General features: G+C 50.2%; 1 protein-coding gene across 1 annotated transcript; it reads left to right on the top strand.

Moving 5' to 3' along the window:
- Positions 1-23: 23 nt before the first annotated feature.
- On the top strand, positions 24-27,915 carry Vwa2 (von Willebrand factor A domain containing 2). The gene is made up of 13 exons (XM_027930178.2): positions 24-75; positions 3,261-3,335; positions 4,646-4,779; positions 9,712-9,821; positions 16,037-16,231; positions 17,553-17,686; positions 18,254-18,386; positions 19,922-19,977; positions 22,479-22,586; positions 23,495-24,067; positions 25,516-26,067; positions 26,884-27,009; positions 27,803-27,915. The coding sequence occupies exons 1-13, from the start codon at positions 24-26 to the stop codon at positions 27,913-27,915; spliced, it is 2,361 nt and encodes a 786-aa protein (XP_027785979.2).
- The last annotated feature ends 63 nt before the right edge of the window (positions 27,916-27,978 follow it).

Genomic DNA, 27,978 nt, shown 5'->3' with positions numbered 1-27,978 from the left:
CCTGACCCTGTAGTTACGTCAACATGCCCTCTTTCTTGTTGCTGGAAGCCATCTGTATTTTCCTGTTTTCCAGAGGTAAGATTTTTTTTTTTTTTTTTGGGGAGGGGGTAAGACATTGGACATCTGATTTGCTTCAGACACTGTTGGTTTTAACTTTTAGATCCATTTATGTCTCCACTTTATGTTCACCTCCCTAGCCGAAGCCCCATCATCTTGGGCTTGGACCACTGAGGTAGCCTCCTGACTTGACAGCTGGGTTCCCTAGATCCTCCTCCAAACCATTTTTCACATAGCAGCCATTTCAAAAATGCAAATCGGATCATGTCTGGACCCATATCAACCCCACCTAAGACTTTTAAGTGATTTTTCATTGCTCTTGACAGGTCCTGTGTAATACCGTCTTGTCTCGGGTCCCCTGTGGCACCCCTTCTCCTGCACACTTTGTACTGCAGCTCCACTCTCCTTCCTGTCCTGCCTGGCACCTTTGCTCCCTCCCTTCATAGAGGTTACCCCCTCAGCCTGGGTTACCCCCTTACCCAAACATTTGCTACCCTGGCAAACTCCTACCTATCCTTCAATGCCCTGCACAGTTCCTCTTAGACCCTCAGCTCAGGTCAGACCTCCCATAGCTTCTGATCTCCAACACCTAACACAAGACTGGCTCAGGATGCTCTTCCATAATACCACCATGGTGGCTACAGCACTGAGTGTCATTTCTTTTGCAGTCCTCCCTGATGTGTTTTGGTGACAGGTATTTTCTGTCTTCTCAGTTGGCTGCTATCTCTACTGGCCTGTCCTCCAGAACCTGGGCAGACCCAAGGGGCTGGAAGTAGGAGTCTCCAGTCTGGCTGCTCAGTCTGCCTGTCTGTGCATTAAGCAGCTCCCCCTTCCAGGGGAGACTCTTCAGGGTCCCTAGATTATTTCACAGAGAGCATTAGATGTCACCCAGGCTCACAATGGGCTCACCCAATGAATGGCACCTGCCTTAACCCCTGAGCACATGGTGCAGAGGGACCCATTTAGATGAGTGACATCTTTAGTGAGTGGCCTCTGTTCATGGAGCTCCTCTGACCTTCTGTCCTGATATGGTTGGCTAGTCTCCTGCTAAGACATTTAAAAGGACACTGTATTTCTTCTGTTATTTGCAGGATCCTGGGGATTCCTCAGCTACTGCACCCTTTGCCAATAATTCCTGGACCCATGTCTGGGAACCTCAGTGCTTGCATGTTGCATGTAGAGAGCTGGGCTAGGCTGTAAGGATGGAGGAGGGAAAATGTACCTGAAGGGACCCTGGGAACAACCACCATTGCAGAATGGGCCACAGGGGGCTGTATTCTGGCCGGCCCTGCATGATTTGGGAGTGCCCTGAGGCAGAAAGCCCGAGTGTTGAAGGACTGCCCCTGCCTCTGTGGAAGGTGTTACCCCTTTAAGTCTGTCTACAGTCTTCCCCTGTACTTTGTCCTGTGTCTGCCCTGGTAGCAGAGCAGCTGTGCAGACTGTCTTAGATCTCATGTCCCACTGCTTTCAACTGTGGAGTTCATTGCTGGTTCAGCATAGTGACCTAGGTGACCTAGTCTCCGTGAATAGGGACAGCAGGCCACATCAGGGGGCAGGAACTATCTGCTTAAATGTGTGGTGGGGACACTACAGACTGGTTTAGTTTGCACTGAGGCCCAGAGAGGGGGAAAGGAGCTGGGGAAGGTAGGACCAGTTCGGGGGTGTTGAGGAGACAGGTGGAGCAGGGCATTGGTTGCTGGTATTCCACCCCCACCCTACCCCCACCCAGCGTGCTCTTCTGGCGCTCTCCTGGATCTCCTTCCTGGCAGTTGCAAACCCTGTGAGCCCAGGGCCCTGTGTTGTGTGATTCTCCTCCCTCCACTGCCTCCCCTCTCCTCCTTCCCTCGTCACCCTCGTGCTGCCCCATCTGCCCCCTGCCCTGGCTTGCTCCTGGGCTTGTACCTGGCCTGTGTCCTCTGTGCTTTCCCACAGACATTGCTATCCATCCAGCAGCTTCCTGGATACTCCTGCCGCTGGACGTCTCTGTGTGGTGGCACAGCCTTTTCCAAATACCCGCACCTCCCCACCCCAGGTGGCCCCTTGGTGTCTTCAGGACATTCAACTTTGGCTTTCCTGGGGATTCCTTGGCATGATTTCTCTGTCTTCAAAGTTTATTTTTAGAATTTATTGAATTTTTTGGTGCCGGGGACTCAACCCAGGCCTGTGCATGCCAGGCAAGTGCTTTACTACTGAGCTGCACCCTCAGCCCCAGGGTTTATTTTAAAAATTATTACTGATTGCTCATCTGCCACAATTATTATTTGACTGTGTATCAAAAAGAATAAAAGAAATCATCCATGAACTTTTTACCGAGAAACTTTCAGCCCTTGTTTATATTAATTGTATTGACCAAGTATTGTCAACATTTGTTCATTGACTTCTCTGCTTGGATTTTTGTTTTCTCTTGCACAAAGAGAAAGGGGATGGTCTTAATGCACCTTTTCTCATCTCTAAATTGTTTTCCCCTTTAATCAATTTCTAGTTGCAATATACTATAGAATCAAAGGGTCAGCATTTTTATGATTCTTAATTCATTTAGCCAAACTTTTTCAGAAGGCTTGTGCCAGCTTACATTATCACAGTCAGAAAATTTTCTTCCTAATATTTAAATTTAGAATTTTATTTAGGTTCTCACATTTAAAATTGTCAAATTATAGCATTTTGTCACTTGTCTGACTATTTTTCATAGTGTTTTTCTGTGAATCTGCTTCTATAAATTCTGTTCACTCCAAGGTTAATTTTTATGGAGCGGAGCTGCTTTGTCTGAGGGCCTGGCAGTGGGTTAGGGGCTTCCAAGGGTGTACCTAGATACAGTGAAAGGTGCTGTACCCATGGGGGACAAAGGTAGGACACCTAACCAGCGACAGAGGTCTTCAGAATCACAGGTCTTCCCTATCCCCTCTACAGGTATTTTAAACTTTTCAAATCCCCAATCTAAATACAAATATACCTCATAGGAATGGGGCATTTTGTTAATGTTCTCTATGTGGTGATTACGTACCTGTGCTGGGGACTGAACCCGGGCCTCACACATACAGCTGCCAGCCCAGCCTTCCCTGTGGGACCTTGTGCAATGCAGGTATCATCAGGCCTCCCGACGATCTGTTTCCTGCCCTGTTACCTGTTTGTCCTGGTCCCACGAGGAGGTGAAGGCTCTCTCTGTCCTTCCCCCACATGACGGCCCCTGGTGTCTTCTCTCCTAGTATTGCCCTCGCTCCCTCTCCAAGAAGTCCATGTGAGCAGAGAGACCATCGGGAAGATTGCAGCCGCCAGCAAAAGTAAGTCAGTTATACACCCAAACACCCGTCCAGACCTCCCAGAGACAGGCCCAGGGAAGCCCTGTTCCTCCTGGGTTGCCACCCATTCCTGGCTTCCTTTCACTCTGTGACCAGAGTCATTTTCCCCAAACAGGGGCCTGACCACGGTCACTCTGCTTGGTTAAAAAACAAACCAAAAACAACAGCCAAAACAACCTCAGTAAATGAATGTTGCTGAACTTCTTGGTCTGTACCTCAAGGCCTCTGTCACTTGACCACCATCTACCCAACCACTCTTCTGTCCCTCCATGATCCTCCTCCTCCTACTCTATCAGCATCCCTCCATGAGCTCAAGCCATACCAGGATGTACCCAGGGGCCCTGCCTGTCCCCTATCCTCTCTTGTGAAACCCCTCTTCTGCTGCAGCCCCAGCGCTGCCCTCTGGGGGGCGCCATCTTTGTGGAGCTCCTCTGACTCTGGTTCCCTTGCACCCTCTGGTGAGGTCAGGGGAGCCAGACAGCCCAGGATTAATCCTGGCTCCACCACTTCCTGGTCCTTTGGCCCTAGGACAGTTATTGATTTGTCCTGTGCTCTGCTATCCTCATCTGACCAGTGAGAATAAGATAGCAGATCTCCGCAGAGTGGTGGGATGGGGATTTGGGAGGAGGGGGCCAGGTAGCTAAAAGATACAGGATTTCTTTTTGAGGCGATAGGAAATGTTCTAAAGTTGATTGGTGATGATAGACTGCATCTGTGAATATAATAGGTATGTATGTATGTTGAATTGTACACTTTAGCTGGATGAATTGTGAACTGTGGTAATGATTCCTCAATAAAACTTTCAAAGATATAAAATAGTCATCTGTCTCAGGGTAGTCATGAGAATTAACTGAATTAGGTTTCTAAAGTGTCTCAAGAAGAGCCGGCGGGCTGGGGATGTGGCTCAAGCGGTAGCGCGCTCGCCTGGCATGCGTGCGTCCCGGGTTCGATCCTCAGCACCACATACAAACAAAGATGTTGTGTCCGTCGATAACTAAAAACTAAATATTAAAAAAAGAAAAAGAAGAAGAAGAAGAAGAGCCGGCATAGAGGAGAGGCGTAACCACAGCTGTCACTATTGCTACTTGAACTCTTGAGGAACGTGGCCTCACCTACCAGGGTGCCTGATCGTGTTTTGGTCTAGGCTGTGGCACCAAGGACTGGGACCAAGGCTGGTCCAGAAGCTGTTCCTCACAGAGCTCAAACTAGAGTTCACAAGCAGGGACTTGATGAAAGTCTTTGTGATATGGAAAATCTAGTTCAGTTATTCCTGTCTGTCCCACTCTCCCCAGTGATGTGGTGCTCGGCTGCGATGGACGTCCTGTTTCTGTTGGATGGCTCTCACAGCATCGGGAAAGGGAGCTTTGAAAGGTCCAAGCACTTTGCCATCACCGTATGTGACGCTCTGGACATCAGCCCTGGGAGGGTGAGTATAAGTCTTGTTGATCTTCATATTAGGGTGTCTTTGGTTGCAAGCGACAGAAGTCCAAACTTAACCCATTTTGTCCCGTTGTCCCACACCTGTAAAACTTAATATGATATATGTAATTGCATAATATAGAATATAGTAATTTAATATTCTAATTATAATATTACTGTAAAAATGTGTATAAGCTCTAGATCATGTTTTCCAACCTACTTTAAGCTACCTGTGTCAATTTCATGGAAATATTAACAGAATTGAACACTTGGCATCTAACAGGTTAAATAGAAGAGGCAATTTACTGGATTTTGGAACTGGGAAGACCAAAAGGGTCAATCCCAGTTATGGCTCCAGCACAGTAGAGGGTAGGGCTCAGTCGAGCTGTGAAGCACCCTCTCTCCTTCCCCTCACTCTTACTTCTTTGGTTGACCTCCTTCCAGGAAGGTTTCCCACAGCAGAGTTGCTCTGTGTTATCCTTCAAGCTAGTGGCCCCAGGAAAAAAGAAAGTGGACTTCTTTCCTTATAGGTTGGGCAAAATCCCCAGGAGGGCTCCAATTGGACAGGTGTAGGTCACATGGTAATCCCTTGGCCAATCTCAGTGGTCATGGAAGAGTCTGTCTGAATCTGAGTCAGTTGTTCTTCCACGTTTTGAGGGGACCATGTGGATTGTTTCCCACTAGAAAAAGAAGTGGTATTTGCAGAACAATGAGAAGGAGGGCACACTGAGCAGACCTGAGTCTTGACACTGGAGCAGCTCCTACCCTGTCTATTGGCTTGGAAAGATGTCCTGTGAGTTAGTCCAGATAGTTATTTTCATTTCTTGTTCTTCCTGGCTTCAAGTAATAGGTCTTAAACATCAGCAGAGTGTGGCTCTTGTCTCTAAAAGGGGCATTTTTTTTTAAACAACTCAATAGAAAAATTGCCAATAAACAGAATTTTGAGAAAACAAAACACAAATGGATCTTAGGCATGTGAAAAGATGCCCAGCCAAACTCAATGCTGTAACGTATCTCTGACTGATGCGTCACTTTTTGTTTACTGGATTAGGAAAAATTCCAAAGGTTGGTGGCATGCTGCATGAGCATATCTTTAAGCAACTGGTGTTCCCATGCACTGCTGGGGGGAGTGTCAACTGTGTGACCTACATGGGGCAATCCAACAGCATTCATCACAATGACAAAGGCTTGGAACCTTTGGCCTAGCAATTCCACTGGGGTACTGTATGGCCACTTGCACCCATGCAGAATAATGCTCGTACAGTTACTCATGGATACTTGTAAAAGATTCTAGCAATCCAAATGTCCATTGATAGGGGACAGATAAATCCACTGTGGTGCATTCACATAATGAAACACCAGGCAGTCGCAGGAAGAGTGAGGAAGCTCTCCCATATGGAAAGACACAGAAAAAATTAAGGTAGAAAGTAAGGGTGCAAATGGTGTGTAGGATACCATTTTTATGTAAAATGAAGATGAAAGAATATGATTCATTCTGTCTTTGCTCATGTGTGCCTAAAGAACTGAGGGCTTTGGAACAGGCTAAGGGCAGTGAATCCTGCTGGGGAGGGGCTGGGAACTGAGCAGTTGGGTTATAAGCAGAGGGGAGACCCAGCCACAGACTTTTGTTTTTATACTTTTTGGATTTTGAGTCATGTGAACCTACTCAAAACTCAAATAGAAATTCAGAAGGACATTTTGGTCTGGGAAGCCGTAATTACTTGAATTCCATAGTCACCTACAGGTTGAGGGAGGAAGTGATTTTTCCAGGCTGACATTCCTGAGCTAATCTTAGTAAAATCTCTAGAATTTAGGATCAAGCATGGCTTTTAATGAGGGCCAGATTTTCCCTGGAATGGCCTGTCATTTGGGAGTGTGAGAAGTCTCACAGGGTCATCGCCAGACACCATAGCAGACTTCATTCCACCCAGGAATGAGCAGTCGGGAAGTTCTACCTGGAGTCTGCCCAGGCAGAGGACTGCCGAATCTCTATCCTACCCCAGGTAGGGTGCTTCTTTGCAAATGATTCCCTCTGAAGTTTCACTAGTTCTTCCTGGAAGACGTGACATAAAGATAACATGCTGTTGACTTTGGGATTGATGTGGTGTGTTCTGACATGAGTGGCCTCGAGACCCCAAAAAATGGAAAGCCGGGAGAGGAAAGCCGTATGGATTATTGGTGCATGTTTTGCAGGTAAAGAAACAAGTTCAGGGAGGCAAAGTTACTTCCTGGGGTCACACAGCAATCTCAAGAGAGCTAAATGTGGAGGAACTGGGGCTCTTGACTCTCAGCCCAGAATTAGCTCCATGGGCCATCTGTCTCTCCCATGGGTAGCCTCTGGGCTGGGATGGGATGGTGACACTCAGTTCACACCCTGCTTTCACACAGCAGATGGACAGCCTGCTGTGGCAGTTTGGAGAGAAAGGTATGGGGAAAGGGTAAGAAAACCATGACAAAAATACTTTATGATAGGACCAGATCCTGAGTTTGGGGAGCACTCTAGCTCAGTGTTGCTAGACCACATTGAGAAAGTGGCATGAAGTTCTAGGGTTGATTTTAGGTTTCATATTGGCAAAACACACAGAGCCCAAGATGGCCAGGATAGTGAGAGGAAACATTTATATTTGGGGGACCCTGATTATCATTTTCACATGGGAGTCCAGAATGGCTGTTTTGTTTTGTTTGTGGTTCTGGGGATTGAACTCAGAGTTACTTTACCAATGAGCTACATCCGCAACCCTTTTGATTTTTTTATTTCAAAATGGAGTCTAAGTTGCCGAGACTGGCCTCGAACTTCTAATCCTCCTGCCTTGACCTCCTGAGCCACTAGGATTCAGGCATGGACCACTGCATCTGGCTATGACTCTGTTTTTTTTTTTTTTTTTAAGAAAACAGAATGTGAGTGTTTAGGGAGTTAGATCTGGACTGGACTTGGAAAGATATTCTTGTAGCAAGACCTGGGAAGTCAAAGAATTGGTGTCTACCTGGGTGAGCGTGTGACTTGACCTTCAAGGTGTGTGGACAGACCTTCATGCTGTGGAAGGGATTTAAGATGGATTCATGTGTTTTGTGGCTTCAGGTTTTGGTTGCGTTCTTGGCTTTTTGTGTCTCCTCTTGCCTCCAGGTCTAAGGCATTTGATTCGCACCTTATTTTGCTTTCTCAGGTTTTTAGGAAGAGCTTCTCAAGTAGCTTTAAATTAGGGCCTTTTATGAACGCTGTGTTGTTGGGGTGGATTTCAGGTGATTGAAGTCTTCCTCTCAACACTTAAAAGCTAGGAAGTTGACTTCCTGGCTCTAATGGTATAATGGTGACAGAACAACTGTTGTGTGGTGAGAAATCTGGGCGGGTTCGCTTCTGAGTACAGTAAACTGAAGATAAAAGGCAGCTATTTTGCTCCCAAACCACCAATTAAATTAAATGCCTTAACTACTAACTCAGGCTGTTTTCCGGCATGTTTTGTTTTGAAGTTGGAGAGTAAACAGGCCCAGCTGTTGTTCTCAAGGGAGGTTTTTTTTTTTTTCCCCCTACCTTTTAAAACTAATCCATTCATCTGTTTCAATAAAAAGATGTTCAGAGCGAAGTCTTCCGCCCACACGTTTTCCATTTACCAGGTGCCCTGCCTGTTTTCTTGAGCCTTCCAGAATCGCTTCCTGCAAATCCAAGCTACTATGAATAGTGTCCTTATTTCCCCCCTTTTACACAAAGGGTATCTTAGTCCTCTCCGTGTTCTGTCTCTTATTATCATCACATCATCTTGGAAATCTTTCCACCTCTTTTTTTTTATGAATATCCTTTTTTATTGGGCTTTTCCCTATTACAAATGAAATTTCCTTTTACATCTCTAATTAGAAACAACACTTACTGTAGGACTATACAAATTTAGGTCAAAATAAAAATATGAGATTTATATTATTTTTTTACAGCCAACTTCCCAGCATAAGGGTTTCCCACAGTCTAATTAGCCAACCCCCATTGATGGGCATTCGCTATACAAATGTACCGTGAGTCTATAATCGTCCTTTCATGTATGTGGAAGGGAATCTGTAGGATAAATTCCCCACAGCCCTTTGCATTTTTAATTTTCAAATAATATTAATAAATTGCCCTCATGGTGAGGGACACCGGATGACTCGACTGTTTCCCTTCTCTGGTTTTCCTCCTGTGGCCTCAATTGGCACACGGAGCCTTCACCGGTGCTGTCACTCTCTCAGTGCAGAGGAAGTTCAGCTCCTGTGTTGCTCATCTCGGTTTTGGGGGCTGATTGTCCCCCCTCTGACTCTGGCCTAGCTTGGCAGGAGCAGGTCTGGAGGGGCTGCCTGACTGACAAAAGACGTGGGCTCTCGCTGTGGTAGCCATCACCACCCTTGATGGGGGCCGGGGTTAGCTTCCCCGGACCCCTGGGTTGGATCAGCAGGCGTTGGCTGCTGAGAAGCAGAATAATGGAGCCAGAGGGAAGACCAGAGAGCTAAGGTCAGGGGCCTAGCTCCCACCCTTGCTAGCCGTGGGCAAGTGGGCCTTTGCCTTGAGCCACATCTTTATCCCCTGCAGAGTTTACTCTCCCCAACAATAATGTGGGCGTTCACCAGTCGTGCCTCTGTGGCTAGATGGGACGGAGCAGGACTGGACAGCAGTGTCGGCCCGGGAGGCCTTTGGCCATGTGAGCAGAGCTCTGTCCTAGGGCTGCTCACAGCTCAGCCAGGAAAGCTGCCAGGGTGGGTGTCCCGCTGCGTTGGGGGACGTGGGTCAGGAAGATTAATGGGGACCGCAGTCAGATTTGACCACTCTCTCCAGCCAGTCTTGGGGCCTTCTTTCAGGGACAGTGGTGAGAGCTCTGGCTCTGGGATTCATTGAGTGGCCAGGAGGCAAGGCTGCTGGCCTCTCTCGTCCCTTCTTTCCTCTCTGGAATATTTGTAATTGGGCCCCTGTCTCCCACTGCAGGTCAGAGTGGGAGCCTTCCAGTTCAGTTCCACTCCTCACCTGGAATTCCCCTTGGATCCATTTTCAACTCAACAGGAAGTGAAGGCAAAAATCAAGAGGATGGTTTTCAAGTATGTATGATCAGATGCTGCCCTGGTTGGGATGAAGCCAGCTGCTCTTAAATCCTTCCCTTGAGGGGCTTGGCCCAGCTCTTGGCCTCTCTGAGAGCACGGTGGGGCGGGGGGGGGGGGGGGGGGGGCATTACCCCAGCTGCGTGTAGCGTGTAATGAAAATTTCCTCCTCAAAATTCCCTTTAATTACATAAAAAATGTCCCAGGTGGTGATTTAAATACAGTTTAAAAAAATATTTGCTGCTATTATGTGTAGTTGTCTGCTGCATGGAAAAGGGCTTTTGAAATTGCAGACTGGGAACTGCCATGTCATACCTACAAGGATGGCTAAAATAGAACAGATAATAACAAGGGTTGACAAGGATGTGGACAGAGAGAACCCTCCTACCTTGGTGATAGGATTTTAAAGCCAGGCTATCACTTTAAAAACAGTTTGGCAGTCCCTCAGAATGTTAAATATAGAGTTATTATATGACCTAGCAATTCCACTTCAAGAGGATTGAAAATATATGCCTCCACAAAAACATACACACTAATGTTCAGAGCAACAGTGTAATCGCTCATGTGCAGTTAACATCTGAATAAGCAAACTATGGTACATCTGTACAATTAATCTTATTCAGCCATAAAAATGAATGAAGTACTGACTCATGCTACATCATGGATAAATCTTGAAAGAGTGTTAGTGAAAGAAGCCAGACACAGAAGGTCACATATTGTATGATTCCTTTTTTTTTTTTTTTCAGTGCTGCGATAGAACTCGGCACCTTGCATGTGCTAGGCAAGCGTTTTACCACTGAGCTACACCACCAAGCCCTAGATTCCGTTTTTATGAAATGTCTAGAACAGGCAAATATATTTGGAGGTAGAAAGTAGATTTGTTTCTGCCAGAGCTGGAGGATTGAGGAATGACCACTAATGGGTATAGGGCTTCTTTTTAGGCTGAAGAAAATGTTTTAGACTTTGTGATGATGCTAGAACAACTCTGTGAACACACTAAAAAGTCACTAATGTGTGTATTGTAAAAGGATGAATTTTATGGTCAGTGAAGTATGTTAATAAGCTTGTCATACCTGTTATATGCACACTACATGTAATGTGCCTTCGCAGTGGAAACACTTTGTACCTGTTATATGCACACTACATGTAATGTGCCTTTGCAGGGGAAAAAAAAAGCCTAATTCTTTAAATTTAGGATTGAAAGTCAAAGACCATTTGGGTGAGTTTGTTTCAAATGATTCATCTGAAAAACCAAGTGGATTTCAAAGAATTGGTACAAAAGGTGCACTAGAGATCATCTAGAATGTCTTTCAACTCCCTGTTTTACACAGGTAGATGCTGGCCCCACCCAGCTGTCCTCCCCGACTCCAAATTAGTTGAGCCTCATTTCAGTTGTATTGAGAGTCATAACTTAGGGCTGAGAGTATTATTCATGCCATGAGACCTGGAGTCACTCTAAGAATGTGCCAGATGAAGGTGCTTGGGAGGAGGACGAAGCCTCTTATGTATCTGAGCAAAAGCGGCTCTTTTTTTTTGGGAATGTGCACGTCAGCGCTGAAGTAGCCTAACTGAACTGTAAGAGGCCACAAACAGGGAGGGAGGTAGTGACTCATTTTTGGCCATAGTTGTGGGGTCACTGAGGACACAGAAAAGGAAGATGTTCAGGAACGCTGGCTGCTGAGGGATGGCCTCCCCACAGCTCCGCACCCTTTATCTGCTGGGGACTTTTAAGTGCTAGGCTGATCAAATGGCTCTACCAAACTGCAAGACCCACTTGCCTTTTCAGACCAAGGCAAGACCCTAAAAGTGTGTTTGACAACTACCTTATTACTGTTTGTAAGAAGTTATTAGTCAAGCCTCCCAATATGGTGCCCCATGATGACCCATCAGATAAAACGCTGCGAATGGTTCTTGAGAGTCAGAATTCCTGGCCGGTTGGCCAGTGCAGGCTGCTCTGCTCATTTCACTATTCTCAAGAACACAACCTTGGTTTTCTGTGATCCAGCGGCTTCTACGCCCTCTATAGCTTTGTCAGGACTCTGTGACAATCACCACTTTACCTTAGCATGAAATCTCTTAGAGCTTTCTCGAGCCATTTAACATTTAAACATAGCTTTTAGAATAGTTAGAATTATGGCGCATTTTTACTTAATATTATTTGATGTGTACTTCTGCTTGACACTGTATTATTTTTCATATTGATCCTTTTTAATGATTATCAAATAATCCAAAGAATTCAGCTACTACAGTGTAATTAATCATTTCTCCTTCCTCAAAAGGAAATATTTAGGTTGGTTCTAGGATTTTTGTTTGCTTAAAAACCAAAGATGTAACCAACTTCCCTGTACCGACTGAATTTTCTTCTGGAGTGTTTCTCCGTCTGTTCCACAGCTGGCTCGATTGTAAGAATCACTTGGGACTGAGCAGAACTGGTTGAAAATATAGATTCTGGGGCCTCGTGATACTCCTACCAATTTGAACTCCCTGGGAATAGCATGCAAGAATCTATGGTGTTAAATCTCCTGGGGGATTTTATGCAGGCTAGAATTGGAGACTAAACTCCAAAGATAAGCTGCTTATGGGCTGCTGGTGGTTCATGAAGATCTTTGCTACTGATGGAGCACTTGAGAGCCTAGGAGGTGCTGACACAGCATTTGATTCTCAGGCAGCACCATGCCTTCCCCTACCCTAATATGGAGAGAAACTGAGGATTGGGTTAAGTCACTTTTCCAAGTTGACCTGGCTAAGCTATCACAGTAGTGATCTTTCAACCCCTGGACCCATGAGCCCCTATTCCTAATCACTTGGTTATGCTGATAAAATTCAGATTCCATTGCCCCCCTTCAAAAAAAAAAAAAAAAAAAAAACCCAAAAGTCCATGTATGACAAACACATAGCCCCCTGTGAGTTTTCAACTTACCACCCATGTTGGTCCCATTTGAGAGAAATTAGGCACATCTTGGTGCACTGGCCTCAGACTTCCCTATCTGGAACCAGCCCTTGAACTCAATTTGGAGATAGAAATGCTTCATGGAGTCAGAAGTGGGATCTTCTGGTTTCCCAGAGGTCAGAGCCATTGGGACTCTCACCTGACCTTGGCTGGAAGCCAGCAGACAGTGCTCCCATGGGAGAGGCCCAGTGGGGTGAGAAGAGGAGAAGGTGCAGAGCATGAAGGGTGGGTACCATCAGGCCATGCAGCAGGTGACCTGGGCTCTTGTCCTCGGAATTTAACTTCTCTAATCATAGGCTAGTCTCTGTGAACAGGGAGGCCCAGTCCCACTCAAAAAATCTGGACTGCAATAGTCCCGTGCCTGAGGGATGCAATGAATTTCATGTGTGCCTTTCCCCTCTTTAAAAAAAAAAAAATCTGGGTTTAATCCAATGCTTCCCCTGCCAGTGGTGAATGAAAAGGAAAACAGTCTGACTCTGACTGAAGGGGTCAAGGGCAGGTCTGTATGAAACACAAGAACAGGATCATAGAGAACAAGTGCTTTTTTTTTTTTGGTTCTAAACTTTTGAACCTTAAAAAGAGCAGTGATGATCAGAGGGGTCCAGAGGACAGGGGATATCCTGGGGTGGAGTCCTGCAGGGTCCCAGGCCACCTCAGCTTCTGGGGAGATGAGAGTTTTGTGAACATATAAACAGAAGAGTATAGAACAGGAATAGGTAAATCCTTTCAGAAAAGGCTCATATAGTAAGCAATTTTAAACATTTGCAGGCCACATAGTTTCTGCACAGATATACATAAATGATTGGAGTGGCCGTTTTCTAATAAAACTATCTACAGAATGGGCAGTCTACTAGATTTGGCTTTTGAACTCTAATTTGCTGAGCTCTGGAGAGGAAAGGGCATTGGCTTCAGAGTCAGCCCAGCTGGGTTTAAACTTGAATTCTGACCTCCACTGGCTGGGTAAGAGGCGGCTTGACGAGCCAAGTAACCGGTTGGTTAAGAACTGGGGTCTTGGAAGCAGAGGGCCCAGGATCTAAGTCCTGTCTGCACCAGTCATGAGCTGCGTGGTCATCACTATCTGTGTGGTGATGTGGGAGGTGCTCAGTAAACATCAGCAGTTATTACTGGTTTTCTCTGAGCAGGGTTCCTTCTCTGTCACACGAGCATATTGGCACATTTTGCCATACTTGCAAGGGTTACATTCAGGAACAGGTGTGTGCAGTGCCTGGCACACAGTGGAAGCTCAATGCTAATATCTCTTGAACATGGGAGGCAATCGGCCCTCCCAGGAGTTCCAGAGGAAGATTCTACAGATATAGAGCTTTGGCAAAGGAGAAGTATCATGAGAATCAGAATCCACTTGGTCATCATTGGTGTCTAATGTGTGATCTAGCACAGGGTGAGTTGTTAGTGGCATTTAGGATCCACCAACATTAGTGTACTCTAGTTCCAGTCCTCCATGACAAGCCTGACACCAAAACCTAGCTGTATTCACTAGCTCCCAAATACGGTTGGTGTTGCTCACCCCTGTCTTTGCTTACGCCCCTTCCTCTGATTGGAAAGGCTGCCTCCCCTCCCCTCCTGGGATACCAAGGCCCCATTTGGACCATCCTTCCCCTCTGAAGCCTATTTCTGCTGCATCCCACAGTGATTCCCTTTGTGACTCTGGTTCAGGGTTGCGTGCTTGTGTTGGTATCTCCTCACCTGGACACTGGGAGTTCACTGAGCCGTGGGACCAGCTTATGCACTGCTTGGTTTCCATTTCGCTGTCTTCCCTCTAGCAGTTCACAGTAAATATGAGTGGGCTGAGAAAAGGAGTTTTGTAAATTGATGGGAGTTGCTGCTACATATTGTCGGTTGAAGTGTTAATTCTAGGAGCTGTCCATTCTTCTTGACATTTATTAACTTAGAGCTCCACAAAGAGAATTGCCTTTTAAGAGCTGGCAGAAGATAGAAAGCGATAAAAGTAGAGAATATTCTGGGTGTGCTCCATAAATCCTTCCCAGACACAACTTTCATTCTCTTTCCACATCTCTCTGCTGAGTAGAGGACTTTGAGGACTGAGAGGAAGGTGGGACCACAACATGAAAGGAGCCTGGATTCCTGTGTAGCTGCTTGGAGGGGAGCCAGCCAGGAGAGGTACCCGGGCAGAGAGGCCTGCAGCAGATTTGCATGGGCAGTAGCCACTTTTAGTGTTAACTTAGAGCAGCACAGCACACTGGCACACAATTCCAGGCCTGCATTTCATGTCAGTTGGACGTCTTCACACTGGGAGAATGACTCTAGGCTCTGGAGAGGGCCGAGTTAAGACAGGCATTGTCTGTGCCAATAGAGCACAATCTGAGTATAAAATGTGGTGCCCCACCCCCCTCTGTAGTCAGCATTTGAGTGATATCCAGCTGGTGTTTTTCTCTTAATCACTGTAGTGACGCTTGTGCTCATGTTTGGACATGCAACCACCCATTAAAAGATTTGGCTAAAGTGGGACAAATCAGTGACCTAAAATCTGCTTGAGTGAGTTACTGTTTTCTGACCAGCTGACTCTCAAAACCAGCAGTCATCTTTCCAAAGGGGGCACCTACTGGTTCAAGATTCAGCAGAAATCCTGCTGAGGTTCCAAGACCAGTCCACAGCCCCCACGATGGGGCTGTGAGGATGAGACAAATCCTGCAAACATTGCCAAATGGAGGAACGCTGGCCCTGGCCCACTGCGGCCTGATCCGCAGGTGTTCAGCCAGCTCTGCCTTCCAGCCACCAACCCTGCACCTGGACAGGGCCCACAAAGTCCTGAATCATGGAAAAAAAACCTCACCAGAGTCTTGCGCCAAGCCCCGTCCATCACTCCTACAGATTCTTAACACAACTTGGCCCAGCTAAGTTATTTTCCTGGTCCCGGAAGATGCTGAGCCATGTCAAGAAGGGGCTGATGTGGAGAGGGAGCTGGGGGGTGCATGACAGACTAAAGATGAGAATCGGTAGCCTGGAGTCATTACTGCGGATGGGGAGAAAACAAAACCCCTGCACTTACAAGGGAGGGCATCGGAACCTAGCATAACGGGAGTACAGGGTGACTCCTAAGTCCACGGAAAAAGTCAGCCTCCATCATCGTTATGGTTTTGAGGGTGGCACTATCACTTGGAGCCTCTGCTAGAAGTCGGCGGCCGTTTCCTGATGACAGGACCCATCGATCGCCTGCCATCTCTCCCACTCACCTTCCTGCCCTGCTGACTTTTCTTCTTTCTTTTTTCCTTCTCGGCGCCCTCAGAGGGGGACGCACAGAGACGGGCCTTGCTCTGAAGTACCTTCTGGACAGAGGGTTCCCTGGGGGTAGAAATGGCTCTGTGCCCCAGCTCCTCGTTGTCGTCACTGATGGAAAGTCCCAGGGGCACGTGGCACTGCCCGCCAAGCAGCTGAAGGAAAGGGGCATCACTGTGTTTGCCGTGGGGGTCCGGTTTCCCAGGTAAGTGCCTCAGGGGTCCTGCTCTGTCCTCAGTGGTCAGCCAGGGGACCACAACAAGGCCGAAAGCCTTCCTAGCTGTGGCAGGAGAGCTGGGAAAACCGTGTTCCTCGCTGGGTTTCGTCTTTTCCCTGCTTAGCTGTTTTGGGCTCCAGTGTACAGGGTGTCCCAACCTTTGGGAGCCTGAGAAGGTGCATCATCTCCAGTTTCATCTAAACAAAACTGGTTGCATAGGACAGAAACTCAACTTAAGCTTATTTGGGCAGAAATGGAAATTTGTGGTGTCATCTCGCTTCTCTGGGTAGGTAGGCAGGAGCCAGGGGCTTCAGTGTCATTAAGACTCTCTCTGTCCCTCGAGAGTCTCTGCTGTCCTCTCTGCCTGGTTCTCAGGAAGCTGGCACTGGGGCCGTGGGTAGTGCTGAAGCTCATGCCTTCACAGGTCCACCCTGGAGAGGGGCCCCTGGGCCAGTTTCAGGTAATCCAATTCTGGTTGGCCTCAGTCACAGCATACTCCTGGTACCAGGGGAGAGGGGGGGCTGTGGCTGGTTGCTCCCTCCACAGTCGCATTTGTTCAAATGCTAGACCAACCCTTCTGTGTGCCAGGCACTGAGCTGGGCACTGAGAGAAAGATCTGCTTCACATGAATTCAGACAGGAGGGGGAGTTCCACATTAGTGACTTCGGACGTAAATGAAGTTTTTGCCCTAATGCCAAAGCCTGGTGCACTGTGATGGATTTGCAATGGTAGGGTTCTTCTCTCTGCATTGCTCACCTGTCATCCCATAAAGAGGCTTCTCAGTGTCATGTGATCCTTTCTTCAGGTCCAGGTATCATCGTTCCACTTGTCTTTTTTGTCATGGGCTCTGACGATGATGCCGTCGAACACTGGGGCTGCTTCCCCTGGACGGCCTCTCATTGCTGGGGTTCTTGTGTCCACCAGTTAGAATACGTCGGTGTTTCCTGTCACTAGTTGCGCTGGTTTGCTTTTCCCATGCTGTTACTTCAAACTGCTTTCCTCCGTGTGCTTTCTGATTGCTTTTATTCTAGCTATGGGTTTTGCAAATCAGACAACTGAACCTGTCAGGACTGTGCCTCTAATAAGAGCCGATGGTTCTGAGGGTGAGGAGATCCCTGGATTTTAACAGTGCACAGGGTGACCCCTGGCTGGGCTTCCCATGGCTCACTTCTCAGTCCTCGCCCATATCCGAGATGGAGGAGGTTGCTGTAGAGAGGCCTCTGGGTAGTGGGGTGCTGTCCACAGAGAGCCCGTGGTCCAGGAGATGGGTGGGCATGGGATCACATGCCACCGGGACTTCTGGGCACAGGTGGGAAGAGCTGCACACTCTGGCCAGCGAGCCCACAGAGCAGCATGTGCTGTTGGCTGAGCAAGTGGAGGACGCCACCAACGGCCTCCTCAGCACCCTCAGCAGCTCCGCGCTCTGCAGCCCTGCTGATCCAGGTAGGACGGCCCAGCCTGCGGTGAGTGGCATTGCCCGTGTGGAGCGGGGTGTGGGGTGGGGCAGTGTTCCTGAGGGCAAGGAAAACAGCCCGCCCTGCCCTGGACTCTGACCCCTGTCTGGGTTTCTCAGCTAGAGCTCTGAGCTTGGCTCTGGGGGTGGGGGTAGGGGAGGGGGATAAGGGGCCCAGAGTTTGGCATCCAGACCTGGTAGGGCTCCTGCTGCTCTGGTGAAGGAGCCACATCTGCTCCCCTGCCATGGTTAGCACAGAGGAGCTCGGGAAGCTTGGGGCTGGGCGTCCTCATCAGTGTCTGTTCCTGAGCTAGAGTGACTCTCATTAGGTGGAAGGTACACAGATGCACAGTCTGGAACAGCCAGGTGGGGCAGGCCATGCCCAGGAGATGCTCAGAGACTGGCCCCTGGCCCTGGTTCTCTACCCTGAGAGAGGCCAGAAGTGCCAGGTCCAGAGGCAGGGTGGGACCCTGGGAACAACCCTCTGGGGAGCGGGGGTGAGGTGGGGGCATCACCCTGTCTCGCGGTGTCTTCTCTGCCATGTGCCGTGGACACAGACTGCAGAGTTGAGGCTCATCCCTGTGAGCGCAAGACACTGGAGACCGTCCAGGAGCTCACTGATGGTGCCCTGTGCTGGAGAGGGTCGCGGCAGGCTGACGCTGTGCTGGCCGTGCGGTGTCCCTTCTACAGGTTTGTCCATGTGGTCTGGGGGCAGAGACATTGCAGGACCTGGGTGGGAGTGGAAGCCCCCAGTGCCGAGGCCTCCTGAGCTGCAGGGAAAGCTGCACTCGGAGACCTGGCGCTTGGAGATACAGAGCATGTGACAGGGGACGAAGGGGGATCCAGGAGGAGCACTGGGGAACAAGGAGGGCCTAGCTCCCAGCGTCCGTCTGTCAGTCTCACGAACACAGCCCAGGCTGTCTCAGGTGGTTGGGGGTAGGGTTGCAATTAGAAATAGAGTCACCTTGAAGGGCCTTGCAGGGTGTGTGGCATTGCATCCAGACCTAAGGGAGGTGGGGACAAGCCTTGTACTGATGGCCGTCGACAGCCAAGTCCCTGTCAGCAGTTTCTGCCCCAACAAAAGCTGGGGGAGGGGTGGGGCCCACAGAGTTTTCTGGGCCGGGATTTGTGTGTTGTGGTCACCAGGAGTAGACCTGGAGGGAGGAAGGTTTCTCTTTCATGAGCTCGCAGCTCGGCACAAGTTTTATTTGAGCCACTCCCGAGTTCTTACTTGACACTTGGCTTTTATCCCACTTGACCTCAGGATAGGCCCTGCCCACGGGGTCAGCCCTATCAGCCTGCCTCTGGATGGGCAGCCCTGGACAGGATCCTATTGGACGAAGCCCTGTTGGAGAACTTTAGATAACTTTTTGCCAAGTCCCAAGAGCCTCCTTAGGTGAGGCTGGAGCTGGTGCTGCCTCCAACACAGAGGGGGGCTGAGGCACTGCTCTTGCTGCAGCAGGGTCCATGGCCACAGAGACTCTGGAGGGCTGGGGCAAGTCCCGTGGGCAGCGTGTGGGCTTTGGAGTCAGATGGTCCCTGTTGGGGTTTCAGCCCTGGTGTGGCCAGTGACCATGTGACTTTGGTCAGCCTAGTTCAGCCCTCTCAACCCATTTCCCCACCTACGAGATGAAGATCCCCATCTCTTCATGTAGCTGTGGATTCAGAGTAGCAATGGGGACACCTGACTTGTGGAAGCCACCTCAGCACGGTGGCTTTTGTGTTATCACAGGATGCCGGTACTCAAGCATCCTCATGTCAAGGAGCCAGGTGGTCTGCAAATCCTCCTCAACTCTGGGGGCTTCCTGGGGACACGTGTGTACAGATCAGATACAAGGAAGGGCTGGGACACTCAGGGGAGGCCTGGCATCCTGGCCACTCGGTCCCCTTCCCTCATCATCAAAGCTCCAAGGAAAGCAACTGAAAACTACAGATAGTCTTACTGTCCAGCGGAGGGCCCTGAACCAGAGAAGGAAACTAACACCTGGGTCACACAGCCTGACTGTGGTGGCCCAAGTCTCAGTACTCCCCTCACTCCCCGCATTGTGGGTAGTCTGAAATCTTCCCTCCTCTCTGTGATGGTAAAGTGAGGGTAGGGTCCAGAAAGAAAATAAGGAAGTCCTCCTCGACCCACTTCTGCATTGGCATCTCATATCAGCTTTCATGTTATAAATAGTCATCTTTAAAACCTTTGATCTCTCTATCTCTGTTTCCTTGGGTTGTAGCTGGAAGAAAGTGCTCCTCACGCACCCTGCCACCTGCTATAGGACAACCTGCCCAGGTATGGTCTGCCTCCTGGATTCTCTGGCTCCTTCTGGGCCTTGGGTCCAGATTGGTTTGAAAAGGGGCCTTGACAGTGCTGGGGCAGAGGGTGGAGCTGGAATGGGCTCTGGGGCAGAGGACAGGGTTGGGACAGGCTGCAGCAGGGCAAGAGGGACGAGGCCCTCCTGAGGTGGAGGTGCGTGCTTATTGTGCTCTTTCTTCATCTGCTCCTGGTGATTTTGCACTGATAATGGAATGGCGACTTTGGAATTCGGCCCCCTTATCTTCTGCTCCTTGGTGAGAGACACAGGCAGGCTTCTCTTGAGCACCAGCTTTCTAGACTGTTCACACCCAGTGACAAACTCAGGACAAGATACCCAGTCGGTTCCCTCCTCTATAAAAATGGCTTACTGTTTGCCCAACATCTGAGTTCCCCATTCCCCCTCCACACAGTAGGTGGTCCCATACCCAGGGACCCTGTGAAGGTTCAGCAGATAATCCCCATGGATGTTCTTCCTCCCCTGTGAAATCCCACACCAACATGAGGAATTGGCAACGCCTTTGTGCTCCATCGAGCATGGTTCCCGGTCCACCCTGACTGCTCCTCCCCCGGGGGTCATGTGCATACTGCTGACCTGAAAGCTGACATCACCCCCATGTGTGTGGTTGCCCATCCCTGTGTGAGCTTGCTCATCCTGATGGGGCAGGAGCCCGTCTCTGGAGACACAGCCAGTAGTTCACACACAGACGGGCAGCCTTCCAGGAATTGGGTGATCCCGGGCCTCCCTTTCAGAGTGTCGGTTCTCACATCACTGGCCTCTGTGCTGTGGGCCCAGGCTCTCGGGAGCCCTGGGATCCACACAGTGGCAGGACCACTCTAGGGGCAGAGAGTGGGTTCCCACCTATCACCAGCATCCCTCCTTCCTCCAAATGCACCCTACCTCCCAGCACAAGCCATGGCCTCTCCCTTCTCCCTCCAGCCCCTAGGAGGATGGTCCTTGCTCCCATGACTCCACCCAGTCACAGCTGGGGCAAGGGGGAGACTGAGAATGGGGCTGCTGCTGCTCAGAAGTTAGAGTTGGAGGATTTATGGTTTGGGAACCAGGGAGACTGGGGTCTGAGTCCCCACTCTGCCCCTTGCCAGCCATCTGACGTTCCACCCGTGACTGCCACTCACTAAGCTGCAGCTTCTGCATCTGTAAAGTGGCAGTTTTTGCAGTTCCTACCTCCTAGGGCTGTAACAGTGAAATGGGGCCATGTGTGTGGCAGTTGGCATGGTACCGGGCCCACAGCGGATGCTCAACTGGAGGCCTCTGTTGCTGCAGTTCATGAGCCTCCAGGAATTTCCCCGATGCTCCAGCTGCCAGGACAGTAGCCCAGAACTCCCAGAGTCAGCCTCAGTACTTTCTGGCTTTGGAAAGTCTGCACTTTTATTTCCAGTGACATGGCCACCAAGTAAAATATCAATATTTTCAAGCAAAAAGGACACAGCTCCCCAATCCCACTCATGACACAGAAGGCTGCTCACCAAGCCTTCTGAGACATGAGCACAGGAATCTCCTGCTTGTTCTCATGGGGCTTTATTGCAGCTGGCAATTATTGGTGAGCACATTAATCAGGGGCTGAGATGGTGATCCCAGGTACCAGCAGTGAGACCCTTCAGAATGGGCCTGATTTTGACTTAGGCATGCTCGCCTGTGTAAAACATCAACTCTGAGGCGTCATTCATAATTGGCACTTTGCAGCCAAAAGCAAATGCTGCGTCACCTCTCAGGGAGTGTTGGCTTTGGGTTAAGACTTTCCACAGATTCATTCATCTCATGCATGTAGTAACCCTGTGGCGTAGGGTGCAGTCATCAGCACCCTTTCTAGATGAAGATACAGAAGTGAGAAGAGCTGAATCTAGGTGCCAGAGGAAGGGGCGGTGGCCACGCTGATCACCGAGCTGCCTGACTGCAGGATGTGAAGGCTCACTGTTGCCATGCCAGGCTGTAGGGGCCCTTAAGAACAACCACAGGCAGAACTTAAGGAGGGGCCCTGTCAGCCCCCTAGCATTCCCTGATTCTTAAGACACCCCCGCTGTCCTCTGGATGTTACTGAGCTCTTCACCCTTGGCAAGCTGCGTGCAGTGTGACTCATGGCTGCCCCTGGCTCCTCTAGGCCTCCTCAGCAGCTGTAGTAATTGTGGCCTGTGTTCCTGGTATCAGAGCCCATGAGCAATCGCTTCTCGGCCTTTTGGCTAAGATCAAGTGTAGAGCCCATGAGCATGTCCCTGAGTGGGCCTGTAATTCACACAGGGCCCTACCAATCCCCCACTGTGTGTCCTTTATTAGCCCCACCCAGGGCGGCCTCCAGGTACTTGTTGGTTTGTCCCCTCTCTGCCCCAGGTGGGATGGTTGGTTTCCTACTGGGCAATGGGGAGGAAAGGGGCTGGGCCCTGCAGGACTCGGCCCCTGGCTGACCAGCACTCTTCACTTCTGAGCCAGTGTGCATGGCTCTTATCTGGTATCTCTCCGACAGGCCCTTGTGACTCCCAGCCCTGCCAGAATGGTGGTACATGCATTCCAGAAGGACTGGACAGATACCACTGCCTCTGCCCACTGGCCTTTGGAGGGGAGGCCAACTGCGGTATGTATGTGTGGGACTCGCAGGACTGACCACTGGGGAGCGGGTGGAGCCTGGGCTCCCCCTTCTCACCTCCCACCATTGTAGCTATTGAATAGACTCAGCCCTTGAATTTTCGAGCCACCTAATTTCCCAGTACTCCGCCACTCTAACACCTCATGTGGTGTCTGAATAGATAAGTGCTTCATGAATAAATCGTCCTGGTGGCAGAGCTCTGGCAGGACAGTGGCTCCTGGCTGATGTTGGAGCATCATTGAGCCAGCCCAACTCTGTGGCCTGGTTCTGGGCAGAATCTTTTCTTCTTTTTCTGCAAAAAGAGAAATGAGGAGCCCCCAAACCCCTTTTTTTAAAAAAAACATATTTTTAGTTGTAGATGGACATGATACCTTATTTTTTTAGTTTATTTTTATGTGGTGCTGAGGATCAAACCCAGTGTCACACGTTCTAGGCAAGCACTCTTCCACTGAGCCACAACCCCAGCCTCCCTTTTAAAGATGAAGACTATATAAGCTTCAGCTACAGGTGGTTGAGTTACAAGTTGATGTAATTTGCTTACCACAGTGCTTGACACATAGTAAGGGCTTGTTAAATGTGACTTTTTAAAGTGACGTGTTAGGTTCACTGGAGACTCATATGGAAAAAAATAAATGTTGACCCCATACCTCACAACCCACTGCCAGAAGGGTTATAGGCCTAAATGTGAAGAGGCAAAAGAGAAGCTTCTAAGAGAAAACACAGGAGCCTATCTTCATGAGCTCAAGGCAAAGATTTTCTACAGCTGTGTCTAACTCTGCAGGCACTGGTCACCTGGTGTCTCTGGCCCCTGGCAGTGTGGGGGTGTCTTGGGTGGGTTGATCCACACCCTGCACCAACCACAGTGTGGCAGTGGGTGTCGCTGTGTATTCCAGCAGCCCCCAAGCTGAGCCTGGAGTGCAGAATCGATGTCCTCTTCCTGCTGGACCGCTCTGAAGGCGCCACCCTGGAGGGCTTCCTGCGGGCCAAGGCCTTTGTGAAGCGGTTCGTGCAGGCCGTGCTGGGCGAGGACTCCCAGGCCCGCGTGGGAGTGGCTGGGTACAGCAGGGAGCTGGTGGTGGTGGTGCCCATCGGGGAGTACCAGAACATTCCAGACCTGGTCAGGAGCATCGACGGCGTTCCGTTCAGCGGTGGCCCCACCCTGACTGGCAGTGCCTTGCAGCAGGTGGCAGAACGTGGCTTTGGGAGTGCCACCAGGACAGGCCAGGACCGGCCGCGCAGAGTGGTGGTCCTGCTCACCGAGTCCCACTCCCAGGACGAGGTGGCTGGCCCAGCGCATCGTGCAAGGGCCCGAGAACTGCTGCTGCTGGGTGTGGGCAGCGAGGCTGTGCGGGCAGAGCTGGAGGAGATCACTGGCAGCCCGAAGCTCGTGATGGTCTACCCAGACCCCCAGGGCCTGTTCAACCAGATCCCTGAGCTGCAGGGGAAGCTGTGCAGCCGGCCCCTGCCAGGTAAGGTCGGGTGCCTGACTTGGGCCAGCTGGTCAGTGGGCAGGTCCTTCCTTCTGTTGGGCACCACTTAACCATTATCCTCTCTCCCTACTGAGGCTGGATCCACAGCGCTGATCATGCAGCTGGTATGTAAAGATCAGCGCTGTGGTTCCACCTTGGACAGGGTCCCCTGCTGCTTCCCTGGGAGATGGGCGGTGGGAAGCTGCAGCTGGGACCCGGATTCTCAGTCCTTGTCACTCTCCCCAGCGGCTGGGGACCACCCCCTCCTATGAAGGGACCACAAGGATTGGCCTGCCTACTCCCACCTCTCTCCTCTCCTAAGGCAGCCAGGTTTTTGTTTTTGTTTTTTCTTTTTTAAGAATGGTTGTAGATTTACAGAAAACAAACTATGACCATAGTGGAGAGTTCCCACATGGCCTGTCCCCCGTTTCCTCTTTTGTTAACACCTTACATTAGTGTGGAACATCATCATCATTAATGAGCTGATGTCAACACGATTATTTATTACCATCCACACTGTAGTCAGACCTTTTTTTTTAAAAAACCTGATGTCCATCTATTTCAGAACACCAGCCAGATCCCCAGAGGACATTCAGCAGGTCTCTTTACACTCTTCCAATGGTGCTGGGAGCTCCTGGGTCTGGTCCCTGCAGGATGGGAGAGGCTTTCTCCCGGCTCAGAGGCACCCTGTCCCACCAGCTCACCCTGACTTCTCCTGCAGTTCTAGCTGAAGTATCACCTCCCCCGAGAAGCCCTGACCTCTCTCCTAGGCTCATCATGTTGTCCCCACTGGCCTCCCTTAGTTCCCTGCTCTTGTCCTCACTGCTCAATCCATTTGTAATTCTGTGTTCATTTCCTGTCACTACCCCATAGACAGCTCCCCAAAGCAGGCTTTGGTCCATTCGTACATGGGGTATGATAGTGCCCTGGGTACAGTGCATGCAGTAATGGGAGGTGCAGATGCTGTCACAGGGGTCCCAAAAGTTCAACAACTAACACGTGATAGAAGCTTTTCCCTTTTACATACCTTTTAGAGCTGAGTGGCCTGAGCCAGTAGAGTGCTTAGCCATCTGTGGCTGCCATCTTGAGGTCCAAGGTCACTATTTCTCTGCCAGCAAGAAGGGGGAAAGGGGAGGGAGAAGGCCAGCAGCTTTCACTTGCATAAGTCTGAGTTTGCAAATTTCAAACTTGGAATTGCTTGATGACTTTGGATCACACCCCCTCAGATGGAGCTTAGACACGTGGCCACACTTGGCTGCCAGGGAGGCTGGGAGCGTGGTCTAGTTGGGCATTCACATACCTGCCTGTGTGTTCTGTGGCCACGAGGAGGAGGGCGGGTACTGTGTGGACAGACAACAGACTGGCTGACCTGGACTCCATGTAGCCCAGACAGTCCCCACTGTGCTGGCCAGGTCCAGACAAGGGGCCTGCTCTGCTTGTCCCTGCAGGTTGCCAGGCTCGGTCCCTGGACCTGGTCTTCCTGTTGGACGCCTCGGCCTCAGTGGGACCGGAGAACTTTGCTCAGATGCAGAGTTTCGTGAGGAGCTGTGCCCTCCAGTTTGATGTGAACCCTGACGTGACACAGGTTGGCCTGGTGGTGTACGGTAGCCAGGTGCAGACAGCCTTCGGGCTAGAAGCCCACCTCACCCGTGCTGCCGTGCTGCGGGCCGTGAGCCAGGCCCCCTACCTGGGGGGAGTGGGCTCGGCCGGCACAGCCTTGCTACACATCCACGACAAGGTGATGACTGTCCAGAGGGGCGCCCGGCCTGGTGTCCCCAAGGCTGTAGTGATGCTCACAGGTGGGAGAGGAGCAGAAGACGCAGCTGTCCCTGTCCAGAAGCTGAGAAATAATGGCATCTCCGTCTTGGTGGTGGGTGTGGGGCCTGTCCTGAGGGAGGCACTGAGGAGGCTCGCTGGTCCTCGAGACTCCCTGATCCACGTAGCAGCTTACACCAACCTGCGGTACCACCGGGACATGCTTATCGAGTGGATATGTGGAGGTGAGTGGGAAATCCATGCCCTGTAGGGCTGCACCCAGGATGGGACCTCCACCTGGGCCTTCACCTGCATCATTACAAGGAAAGCAGCTCCTCCCAGCTCCTGAGGGCTCGCTTTCTGTGTGCCAGCCTATGTGGTAAATCCCACTCACGGAACCAAACTTGAGATTAGTGCATTCCATTTAAACAAATGACATGTCAAGGAAACTCTCAGTGCCATAAGAACCCTCTGTTGACACTAACCTAGGTAGTAAATGACAGGCTAGCTGCCAACAGGGCCAGGCCAGCCTAATTCCAAGCCTTCATTTTGTCAGTGACCTTCTTTCCACCTTTTAAAAAGTATGTGTCTTGCTGGGCGTGGTGGTGCACACCTGCAACCCCAGCAGCTCAGGAGGCTGAGACAGGAGGATTATGAGTTCAAAGCCAATCTCAGCAACAGTGAAGTGCTAAGCAACTCACTGAGACCCTATCTTTAAATAAAATACAGATATACAAATTAGGGTTGGGGATGTGGCTCAGTGGTGGAGTGCCCTTGAGTTCATTCCCCAGTAACCGCCCCCCTCCCCCCCCCCGCCAAGAAAAAGTATGTGGCAATGATAATACAGTAAAACTGTAGGAAGGCAGGGTGCAAGGTGGGTCCTACTCACTTGGCAAGGTAGGGTGAAGCACCAGCCCTGTGCCAAGTTGTTGCTTTAGGGACAATGGAGACGCTGAGGTGAGAGATACTACTGTAGTGACCTTGTGTCTGAACTGGGCTTATGAGTAGGGATCTTTGCTTCTGACCCAGGATGGACCTAGTGGGCATGTTCTCTCTTGCAGAAGCCAAACAGCCAGTTAACCTCTGCAAACCCAACCCATGCATGAATGACGGCTCCTGTGTCCTGCGGAACGGGAGCTACCGCTGCGAGTGCCGGAGTGGCTGGGAGGGCCCCCACTGTGAGAACCGTGAGTGGGCTCTTGCTCTGCATGCTGCACTGGGGGTGGTATTCTGAATCCTGCCAAGTCCCACAAACTCAAAGACAGGTTCTATCATTCAATCGTTTATTCATTCACCCATGAGACATTAGGAGGAGCGCCTGCATTCCAGATAGTGTTCTGGGTGTCAGGAAGACAACCGTATGTAGAATAAAACTCTGCCCTCATGGAGCTTCCATTCTAGGGTGGAGACAGACAGTAAACCAGACACATATGACATGTATGCTATATACAGCTACACACACTGGGGGAAAATGAGAACTAGAAGGGAGACCTCAGTTAGGAGGATGGTAATGGGGGTGAAGATGGGGGCTTCGGCCCAGAGGCAGGCAGGTGAGTAGATGTGCTGGGACCTATGGGAGTTCTTTTCTGAGGCTATTTGCTCAGTGATGTGGGAAGAAGAGCCATCTGCTGAGAGTAAGGACAGAGAGGTGGGGTTGGGGAGAAAGGTAGCAGATTGGAGACATACAGGAGGCTTGTCCGCATTCCAGGCCCACCTGGGGCTCCTCTCCCTGAGCTTAAAGTTAGATCCGCTGGAAATCAGAAGGCAACTTGAGTTGGAGCTGGGGGCTTTCAGCCACAGACACAGGATGACTTCCAGTGGCTGGGGAGTGGTATGCAGGGAGTCAGATGGGGTCTAGAATCTGGCATCTTCTACTTGGACAGTTGGGTTGTGGTGTAAAAGTAAGACATGAAGGGACTGCTGACTGGTTGAAGAGAGGACTCAGAAGCTGATGTCCTCAGAGTTTCCTTCCTTCCCCAGGGGTCTTGAGAGGAGATGCCCCCAAGACACGCGGCTCCCATCAAGAGCCTGCAGGAGGACAGCAACTGCACCCCACCCAGTGGCTACAGAGACCTGGGCGTCCTGGGAGCTGAGAGGGTGCTGCCCTTTGGAGTGTGTCTTCTGGGGTCCTTTGAATGTCTGCCTCCAGCTCCATG

The sequence above is a fragment of the Marmota flaviventris genome, chromosome 4 (assembly GCF_047511675.1).
Source record: "Marmota flaviventris isolate mMarFla1 chromosome 4, mMarFla1.hap1, whole genome shotgun sequence".
NCBI lineage: Eukaryota > Metazoa > Chordata > Mammalia > Rodentia > Sciuridae > Marmota > Marmota flaviventris.
Note: the sequence above shows the minus strand (reverse complement) of the source record. Positions and strands in the feature narration are given on the sequence as shown.